The 10,684-nt window shown below is 41.6% G+C and overlaps 1 protein-coding gene across 1 annotated transcript; it reads left to right on the forward strand.

The window, feature by feature from the left end:
- Positions 1 to 1,961: 1,961 nt before the first annotated feature.
- On the forward strand, positions 1,962 to 10,061 carry SPCS3 (signal peptidase complex subunit 3). Its single transcript, XM_075091172.1, has 5 exons — positions 1,962 to 2,296; positions 4,773 to 4,846; positions 7,458 to 7,534; positions 8,960 to 9,075; positions 9,568 to 10,061. The coding sequence occupies exons 1-5, from the start codon at positions 2,154 to 2,156 to the stop codon at positions 9,698 to 9,700; spliced, it is 543 nt and encodes a 180-aa protein (XP_074947273.1). The 5' UTR covers positions 1,962 to 2,153; the 3' UTR covers positions 9,701 to 10,061.
- Positions 10,062 to 10,684: the final 623 nt, after the last annotated feature.

Consider the following 10,684-nt stretch of genomic DNA (forward strand, 5'->3'; position numbering starts at 1 on the left):
ATTCCAGACCATAAATCAGAAACTTTCAACTCACAACAATTAATGTTTTGAATAGCAAATCGAAACATAAAATAATAACAAATCCACGAAAACCTTTACATAAGAAACTCTGTGTTTCTGGAATATCAGGAAGGCTGAGAATTACCAAATGCAAACTGGTAAAGAGTTTATCATCAGAACGTTGCTAAAGAGCCTATCATCTTTGGGCCTGCGACTGATTCCATTACGGCAAATGCACAGACAGAGACACAGAGAAATCAACAGTACAGCAAAACAGAGGTTCTCAACTGCAAGGAACATCCCCATAAGTACCTTCACATCCTACATTTAATAATAGTGCTGAACAGAGATGTGCTATAGATATTCAAGCTGGGTGAAAACAGTGGATTAGTTAAATCTTTTTCCTCTTCCATTCCCTATCTTTGTCTGCAAATGTTTTTCTTCCCTGAATCACAGACCTGACTCTCAGTTACAGGGGAGGAAAAGAAACAGCACTATCATTAAAGAATATATGCATTTCAGAATAGCCTGACAGTCCACACCTCCTTCTCCCCATCCCTTCAGTCACCGTGAGGCCTTCCACCTTTTTAGACCCTTGTATCCCAGCTCTTGTTTCTACTCCCCTTATTTACAGTATTGGAATCTTAGGGCTGGGAAGAGGATGTTAAATATAACTGAACCACTGCTGACACCTGTTGTCCACCCCAAGAAATCCATGTTAATCAGGCCTGGTGCACTTAATACAATGAAATATGGAAAAAAAACCCATTGTATAGGCTCTCTCTGCCCCAAGTTCTTAGACTTAAAATGTTGCAAGTTCAGGGAGCAGGAACCAGCGCCAAGTACGGGCCTAGGAAGAGGAGTTAGAAACCACCTTGATACATAAGCTAAGCTTTGCTAGCGCCAATTTGAAGTGAAATTTCAACCAACTCAGAGGTGTAAGCTTAAAGACAGCCTCATCCTGCAAAGAGTATGGCATCGCAAAGCCATCTGGTAAACAAAAAGGATTCCAGTTACATGCCCAGCTGCTAAACAAGGTTTCTAGACAAGGTGATTTACATACAGAGTACGTATATAACGAAGTGGAAATGAATAGAAACATCCTATAGGAAAAAAGGTAGCGAATGGCAAGGCTCAATACCAGTGAAAGCAAGACACAGACACCAGATGAAAAAAAACCCAAGCCTTCACCTCAATGTTATTTACATTTTATTATAGAAATGCAAAACCCACCAGCGCTGCAAACACCAACTTCTCTCTAAAAACAAATGACTTAGAGATGTAGCAGGTGGTAAACAATTCGCAAAAAATGCTCCAACACGTAACAACCCTTCTTTTTCCGAAAGTTACGAAGCAACCAGGACACAAATATATACTGCTAGTATTAACGGTGAGAGTACCCAGAGCAACCCCAAGGCGGCCTCCGCTGGGGGCCGCTCCCGGGGGACACAGCTGTGCCTCCGAGGGGCCGCGGCCGAGCACCGGGGACCTTCCCACACCCACGCAGGAGGCAGGCAGGCCTGCTCATAGAAGGATCAACCACCCACAGCTGAACAGGACACAGCCAAGCGGGCACGCGTTGTCTTCGGGTTGCTTTTCCTCCCTTCTATCAACCGGAGCGACTCAGACACCCCGCGCAGGCTCTCTGGTGGAAGCCAGCCACCTTTCCCACGCCACCGCCAAAAAGCACAACGCGTTTCCTTCTCCGAACTCCCAAGACTGAGAGATGCCGGACAGGGCGCGGGTCTCAAAGGCGCGGCGGCGCGGAACTACCGACCAGCCGGCACAAGGAGACGCGGGGTGGGAGGAGGCGGGCTGTGAGGTACGGCCGTGCCGCGGCTGGGGGCGCCGCCCCGGAGCAGCCCAACGGCAGCGAGAAGAGGAGCGGGGAATGAACCGGCCCCGCCGCGGGCGCAGGCGCGGTGCGGGAGGCGCATGGCCCCGCCCCAGCGGGGCGGGCCCTTCGGCGAGGCCACGCCCTCCTCCCCGCCGGCCGCGCGCGCCCCTTCCTTCGCGGCCCCAGCCAAGGCGCTGCTGCCCGCTTCCTGCCGCCCGCCAGCCCCTGCCGCCGGGCCCGCCGGAGCCGCCCGTCCTTCGAGCAGCGGCTGGAGCCTGGGAGCCTGCGCGGCGCGGCGGCCGGGCCGAGCGGGGAGATGAACACGGTGCTGTCCCGGGCCAACTCACTCTTCGCCTTCTCTTTGAGCGTGATGGCGGCGCTCACCTTCGGCTGCTTCATCACCACCGCCTTCAAGGAGCGGAGCGTGCCCGTCAGCATCGCCGTGTCCCGGGTCACGCTGTGAGTGTGGGCGGGAGGGGCACGGCAGTGGCGGAGGAGCGACGGGTCGGGCCGGGCGGTGGCAGCAGCCCGCTGTGGGGATTAAGGGTTTGTCCGGGAGCCGCGGCTTGTCCCCGCTCGCCGAGGAGTCGATGAGGGCGAGTAACGGCCGGGGCGCGCGAGGGGACGTTAAGGCCCGGCTGTGGGGCGGCGCAGAGGCGAACGGAGGCCCCGCGCCGCCGCTGCCGCTCCGCCGGCTGCGGGGCCGGGGCCGGGGCCGTCCCCGCTGCCCGCCCGCTCCCTCGCTCCGCCCGGGCCAATGAGGGAGCCCCACGACGGCGCTCCGCCGCCTCACGGCTCGGGAGGGAGGGAGGGAGCTGGGGCGGCGCCGCCGGCCCCGGGCGTTCCGCTGCTGGCCGGGTAGCGGTGGGGGCTGCCGCCTAAAGGCGTGCTTGTTTACGGGCACCGGCCGCCTCTCTGTGAGGGGGAGCAGCGGATGGGGCTCTCTTGCAGGGGAGGCGAGCGAACTGCTTTTGACAGTTTTGAGGGTGCGAGGTCCTGAATGAACGTACGGTTTATCTCCCTACTGCCTTTTTCTTTTTTTTTTAAATTAGTAGTTCCCTTCTGTTTTTCCACATATCTTCTTTTTTGCCGGCTCTGTGACAGTAGACTGACTGGGATGGCTTATGTTCCTGTGAAATGCACCAGGTGCACAATATGTAATACCACATCAAAAGAATGTTGCCCACATGACACAATATGCCGATGCAAACTTATGCCAAGGGAACCTTTTTTAACTTTTTTTTTTTTAAAAGGAAACTGCCACAGGAAACTTCCATCAAGCTAAATGTGTATGATGTGGAGGGCTGTAGTGTCATGAGCAGCTGATCCTGCCACCAAAAAGTGGAGGTGTTTACCGCTGCTTCTAGCCATACGGTCCTTTACCAGAGCTGCACAAGCGAATGGGGCTCACAGGATGCTGAGCTGTTTTAACCTGAGTAATGAGTTTGTTTAGTTTGGTTTAGGCCAAGTTTCTGAGCTAAAGCAGCTCATGGAGCTTTGGACAGCCCCAAGGTACGTGGCAGGAGTGATGGAGAGGTAAATGCAAATAAAGAGAGGGAACTACCATTGCCTTTTGGATTCGTTTACTATCTCAAGAAAATAAGCCCCATGTTTATGCTGGACTGAGGATTGCGAAGAGCATAAAACCATCATAAAAGCATATTTTTGAGTGTTCCAGTGAGCTTGACGTATATGAGGTAGCACACTAATGCTTAACATGGATGAAATTTATAGTGCTGTGGCAGTCCCTTCCATAATGCACAGATCTGGTATTAATGAGAGGCATTATACATTAGTTGCATTTCTTGAACTTCTGAGTTGTGCACACCGCAGGCCTAAGGCATCATTACTCCACTGGATGGACAATGATTCAGAAATGCAGCCAAATGCTCGATAAGGGTTACTGTTTAAAAATATGTTGCTTTTTGCAAAGGGATGGAAATTCATAGCAAGGCCTAAATTGGGAAGTTTTGCTGGTGTTTTTTTAACTACTGTCTCCAAAAGTCTTTTTTTCTGCTGGGAAACTTTTTTCTTTGTGATTACTAAGCTTTGTTTTAATGAAATTATATTTTAGTAGACAAATTTTCAAACTGGAATAAATGTAACTAAGAAGTACATAATGCATAAAATTTTTGTTACATGAGGAATTAAGGTTCATAGCTGATTCTCAGCCGGCTTGTGGTATTCCTCTTTGTAGAGGGTAAGTTTGGTAAATTGATAAGCTTTGTGAATACGTATGAAAATATCTGCTGTGTCTCTGTTATTTTCCAGTTTCTTTTTCTAACATGGTTTAGTGTGGCAATGTCGGATGTTCCTCCAAATGTGGATTTGTAATAAGGTCTTTGAAAATGATGTGATTTTCCATAACATAGAAGAAAATAAGCATTTTCTTTATACTGCTACTTAAGTACAGGGAGAATTTTCCAGGGAGAAATCTTGTAAGTTGTGTGAGCTACAAACATGAGCTCTGTTTTGTCAGAGTGGTTGGAGTGTCTTCTATGAGACTGAGCACTAGAGGCTTTTTTTTTAATGGAAAACTGAGAAATAATATTGAAAGTGGTTGACAGCAGGCAGCTATGCTGCCAGTGTTCCATTCAGCTTTATGTATTCGGGGTGGCTAACACATATTTGACTAAAATGAAATGTAGTGGAGTTTCGGTACAGATAGATACAGATTTTTGTTAACAGGAAAACATCTATAGGCTATATGTATAACTTAGACTACTGTGGTGGCAAGGCCTGTCATTCAAAACTGGGGCGCTGTACTTTCTGAAGGCAGGTTTTATTTTGTAGTATTGATTATGTTTTAGCCAAAAGTATTTAAAAGAATGTACAGAAAATGGATGAGGGAAATACGTAGTAAGAGTCGTAATTTATGTAATGCATGAAAGAGCAATAATGAGAAAGAATAATCTTGTGTTTCATTTTGTCTTAGAAAAAATGTAGAAGATTTCACTGGACCTAGAGAAAGAAGTGATCTGGGATTCGTCACATTTGACATTACTGCAGATATCCTTAATGGAAAAAAATGGTTTGCGAACGTTTTGAAATAAGAATATCTTGACATCTATTGTTGTTACCATATAATCTTCAGATACTCAGGACTTGTGGAAAACTAGCAATTTGTCTTAAAATATAAATTTAAAGCAGTGAAAAGTAGTGTTTTACATAGCTAGGGCAGTAAAATATAACTTGGAATAGCTGTTCTGTCTCAAGTAGATGACACAGGGCGAATTGTTTTCTCTATTTTTAATTTTTTTTAATGCCTGTTCTTAAAATCAGGCTTTAAGTGAAGTGCACTGTATCTAATAATGGAAAGTGCAGTTTAATATTTGGACAGTATTACTGTTAAGCGAAGTTTCTGTTGGTGGTTTGAGGTGTGAATTAATTATAGGTTCTATATAACATACCATTTTGACTGTCATACTGAATCTAGAAACTCCAGTGCACCTTTCAAACTTATTTTGTTGTGAGACTTTCAGAGTTCTGGCCACGTAATAGTTGCATACAAGTGCCTGCCTTCCTTTAAAAATAAAAAGACATTGTAATCCTTTACTTGCTTAGATGTTAAACGGTCAAATCTTTAACACTGAATAGTATGAAATTCATTGGGAAGCATATGAGATATGACAAAATTTATCACTTTACTTTTTGGCCTCTTTCTCATTGCTGTACTTTTTTGCAGCTTTTCTGTTTCTATTTTTTTATTGGGAAAAGAGGGTTGTGTAGGGGTGTTTTTGTTTGGTTTTGTTTTGGGTAGGTTTTTTTGACAGCAGAAGGGAATCATTCTTAGGATTTAGGGTCCTGAAATAAACAAACAAAAAATCCTTTTTCTGCAGAAGTCAGCACCAAACATGAGGCAGCATGCTTTACCTCAGGTGATTACACTGAGCCTTGCTTTGCAGCTGGGCAGAGATTCCTGAGATTTTTCCCTGTCTGCTGGTCTTTGTCACTGTGTTAGGCAGGACATTGATTACCTCTGTTTTGATTTCCCTGTTTTGGATAATATTGCATTGTGTAAGCAAACCAAACAAAATACAAATTTTGCATGCATGTGAATGCTGGATAGACAGGTTAATCACATTTTTGCAGGTGTGTGTTGCACAGGAATAAGAGGGATTTTATTTTTTTATCAGCTGGAAGCAGAAGTGAACTTCTGAATTTTACCTCTGAAATGCTTATACATATTAAAACCAGAGACTAACATTCTAAAGTTGATGAATTGTATGTAGTGTGCATAGGGGGAGGCAAAGCAAGACAGGACAGGGCCTCTGAAAGAAATGTTCTTATGCAGGGGTTAGTCTACACTATGTAGACATAAAGATTCCATGTTTTAATTACTTTTAATAGTAGAAGTAGTTTTAAGACTTTTGGGTTTTTTTAATAAAAATTCTGACTTATTCTTTCGTTCTGGGCATGTAAACCTTGCAGTGTGTAGAGTTGTACAATACAACTTTCTGGTAGCTTTTTTTGAACAAAACTTGTAAGGAGATGCTGGTACATGGGCTGTCTTAACTAATGGAAACAAGTTATTAGTCCTAGGAAGATGTAAATAAAATGACAGAAAAAGAAACTAGGGAAAGGAAAGGGGAGGAGATGGTTTCCACAAACTCTTTTTAGCTTACTTAATTCGTGGCTAACTTTAGCAAGCGTTAAGTCCTTTGTAGGAGATCTTCAGAATCTTGTTTGTTGTTGAGTTAGGTGACAAAAATGTTCAAGTAAAATATCTCCAGCTATTCTTGCAGCAACAGCAGTTAATTATTTCTTTCCTTGCTTGCCTTTTGAATTAGTGACTTAAAAATGTGATTCAGTCTTGGGATGAGTGGAACAGAACAGAACAGGTCTTGAGGCTGGTTGGGAAATCTGTTTAATTTATTCTTTTAGATAGTGGCAAACAGAACAAAAAAAAAAGAGGACTGGGAAATAAAAGGTTATAGCTTATCTTTCTTGTGTGTTAAAAGGTCTTTTCCTTAGCAGTCACACATAGTGTGTTTTATTGCTAAATAAACAGGCAAGTATTTAGAATATCAGGTTTATTATACTGACAGTCTCAAATGGCAGTCATCAGTTCTTTACTATTGATGAAAAAAATCTGAGCAGAGTTTTGTTCCACTCTACTAAGCTGGCTTTCTCTGTAGTAAGTAGGTAATTAAATTTGCCAGTTCCTGGTGTCCCTTCCAATATGAAGTACTTCCCATCTAACAACTTCTCTAGTGTGGGCATTACAGGCTCTGTGAACTCTACATTCTGCCAATTTTGTATTTATATATTGTTTAATGCTATTGTACCTCGATCCACAGTTGGAGTTGGAAATAGCTCTTAGATTTCATAAAGAGTAAAAAAAAAAAAACCAAACAAAAAAAAAAACCAAAACCAACACCCCACCCAAAAACAAAACAAAAAAACCCAACCAAAAACCATCAAACCCACAAACCAAAAGCCTGTCACTTTAATATGATTGAAATATATGTTAGAACTCCTAGAAGTCCTCTGGTTTATAAATAAGCTGAAGTTTGTTGAAAGATCAGAACTCACCGTAATTATCGTAGTCTATTTAGATCTAGTAAAAATAAAACAAGGTTATGTAAGTACAATATGCTATTTTTCTTAACTCGCATACATCTGCAGAGTATATTTGACTGGAATGTTAAACAATTGTTTCTATATTTGTCTGCAGAATATTCAACAAAAAACAATGTAAGTATCAAAAAGAAAGTTGAAGCAATTACCCATTTTGTACTGCAGCTATTTTTAACATTCTGAAGTTCTGCTGGGAAGAGTTAAGGCACCAGCATTTCCTACTAGCTTGGACTGTTTTTACTGGCCTTCATGATTGTTCTTTTCTTGACAGTTTAACTGCATGGTGGGAAATTAACCCTCATGAAACCTAACTTGATATGTGCGCAGCAGAGTGGGAGAAAAGTAACACATGCCTTGTTCACTTATAATATGATTTTTTTCCCACTTACTTGCTCTGTCCATTTTATGTTTCCCTAACGTTCTGCAGTTGACTGCTGTTAGAAACAAGATATTGTGGCCTTTGGTCTGGCCAGGTCTGGTAGGTCTTCTGTTCATAGATCATAGAAGTGTTTGTTCATACCAGTTACGGTAGCCCCATAATACATTTATGTTTTCTTGTACTTCTCAGAACGATTGGCTTTGCTGCATCCTCTAGATTAGTGGCTACTGATATTTCACTTTGGATAGCTGAAGGTTTTTTCAGTGATCTGATAGGAGCTGTGTGGAACAGCCTGTGGAAGCATTTGAATGAAACACCGTGCTGCTGTGGTACCACTGAGTTCTAGTTTAAGCTACTGTGGTCACATTGCAAGGATATAGTGAAGGCTTGGGGTTTTCTCTTAACTTGCTGCACAAAACTATCTCCCTACTTTCCTTTTCTTAAAAGTGCCTTAGTTATTTTATACATGCTGGTGGATATTGTGCTTGTACTACAATAGTTTTTAGGAGTCTTTATTAGGGTCTCAGACTTTATTCTCTTGAGTAATTTCTTTTACATTTTTTCCACATAAATCACTAGTTCTCACAAATATTGAGAAATATTTTTCTGCATTGTTCTAGAAGGTACTAAACAAGACTGTTTAGCACCTAACTACTTAACAGAACAGTATAAAGTTTCAAATATTTAAGAATTTGGGATACATCTTTTGAATTGTTCATACAATTCTTGGGGTTACACTTGCAGTTTAGGTAGAGATTTTTTCCGTTAAAGTTGGGGAAATGTTAAATACCTAGACAGTGTCAAGATAGCTCAATTTAAGTCCTGTGAAACGAAGTCTAAATACAGCTTTAAAAGCGACTTACCTTTGCAATTCAAAAGGAAAACCCATCGTAGGTTGTAAGTCTTTGAAAGCTTATGACTTTTCTTAAATGGCTTTCTGATGTTTTACTGAGCTGTTCTTTGTTGTTTCTGTTTTTTCTGTGCCACACATCAGTGTGTACTAGTACTAGTTTTCCTCCCTGTAAAGCGTTATTTTGTTAAATTAGTTGTGGATTGCAAACATGTACTTCAACTTCAGGGTTTTTAGATGAATAATGAAATTCCAGTGACTGAATATGATCTCGTAAGGTATCTTGCTGACTTAATTACAATTGTATTTTTAGGCTCTAAACCAGGTGGTCCTTTGGGACAAGATCATGTTGAGAGGAGATAACCCAAGGCTGTTCTTAAAAGACATGAAGTCGAAGTACTTTTTCTTTGATGATGGAAATGGTCTCAAGTAAGTAAATCCTTTTTTTTTTTTTTTTTTGTTATTATTACTCATAGCGTCTTGATTTACCTGCATTCTTTGCATTTAATAGATGTTATTGTTGCTGTAGTAAGGTACCTGTATTCTATCTGATACTCTGTAAGTCCATTGCATCTTTGTAGTTTGAGTGTTAGAAGATGACCTTGGGATACAAGATACCCTGTTTCTTCTGTAGACTAGAAGATGCATTGCTAATATGAGCAATAGGTGTCTGGGTTTTTGCTCCACTATTCTTGTCTGTGTAGAATTGGTTCTGTGATACACTCAGATAACAGTAAAGAAAAAAAAAAAGCCTTACCTGGAAAACAGGTGATACTTCATGAAGTAACTTTGTAAAATTAAAAAGACCATTGTTTCTGGGTCAGGAAAACAATCTGTATCCTAATTTATTTAATATTAGTGATCATTAATTAAATTGGTTAACCTGAGTATATGTGCTGATAGTCTTTGTTGCTTTTGCAGGGGAAACAGGAATGTCACATTGACTCTCTCCTGGAATGTTGTACCAAATGCTGGCATTCTACCTCTTGTAACAGGATCAGGGCATGTGTCTGTACCTTTCCCAGATACCTATGAAACAACAAAAAGTTATTAAATTATAATACTGAATCCTAAGCAAGATATTTTTATACTTGTATATTGTGAATAAATTTTATTGCGGTTTCTTCTCACATCCCACACGACCCTTCAGTGAAAGGTACTTAATGTCCTCAGGCCTAACAGCATAGGAAAAGGAAATGAAAGTTCAGGGTTTTTTTGGTGTTTTTTTTTGTTTGTTTGTTTTTGGTTTTTAAATAAAACATTGAAGCTGAAATGTAAAGGGAAAGGTAAATTGCAGGGTAATGGAGGGGGGGATGGGGACAGGGACGACTGAGGAAACTTTTTTTTTTTCTCTCTCTCCTGGCTGTCTGGTTATAGATCTCCTTTTCTTTTAAATAAACATTTTTAAACCAGAAGATAGTCTTTCTGTGTTGTTTGTTTTTTTTTTTTTTTTTGAGGTACTGTGATAGTTATTTAACCTGTATAGAACTCAAATACACCTTCTGGAGTCAGTTTCTGTGAGTGCCTGAAGGAAGTGGCGGTTCTGTTTTACAGCATTTTGCATGCTTAGCGTGTTAGAGTAAGGGAAGCTTGGCCCTTTCTAGGACTGCCAACAGCTACTTTGAGAAGTGATAGTTCATTATCTGTCAGTCAGTCTGCAGATCTTGTTTTGAGTGCCACTGATGCAGCCCACATGCAATTCTGTATTATAAAACATTTTAATAACTGCTTATAATGCAGCTACCTGGAAGAATAAAAAGTCTTTTCAGTGTATTAAGCATAAGTCTTTACGAAAAGTAAAAGCTTTACTTTTGATTGGGATCTGTGGAGCAGGATGAATGAACGCTTGTTCCAGAGAGGGCTGGGATAACTAATATCAGAGGGACCTTTTCATAGCAAGGAATGGGACAGATACTCTCCAAAAGTCTGGGAAAACATTTAAGAAATAGAGTATTTCCCATGGGCACGTAGAGAATTTTAGACAGGTTTACTGGCTTGAATATGGGTATGAGCCTACCTGTAAGTCTTCCTGATTTGC

This window comes from Phalacrocorax aristotelis, chromosome 4 (assembly GCF_949628215.1).
Source record: "Phalacrocorax aristotelis chromosome 4, bGulAri2.1, whole genome shotgun sequence".
Taxonomy (NCBI): Eukaryota; Metazoa; Chordata; class Aves; order Suliformes; family Phalacrocoracidae; genus Phalacrocorax; species Phalacrocorax aristotelis.

Excerpts from the sequence above, each read along its gene's own strand:
- SPCS3 (XM_075091172.1), top strand. The coding sequence starts at position 2,154 with ATGAACACGGTGCTGTCCCGGGCCAACTCACTCTTCGCCTTCTCTTTG. Across the intron at positions 2,297-4,772 it reads GCCGTGTCCCGGGTCACGCT|AAAAAATGTAGAAGATTTCA; the intron begins GTGAGTGTGGGC and ends ATTTTGTCTTAG. Across the intron at positions 9,076-9,567 it reads GATGATGGAAATGGTCTCAA|GGGAAACAGGAATGTCACAT; the intron begins GTAAGTAAATCC and ends TTGCTTTTGCAG.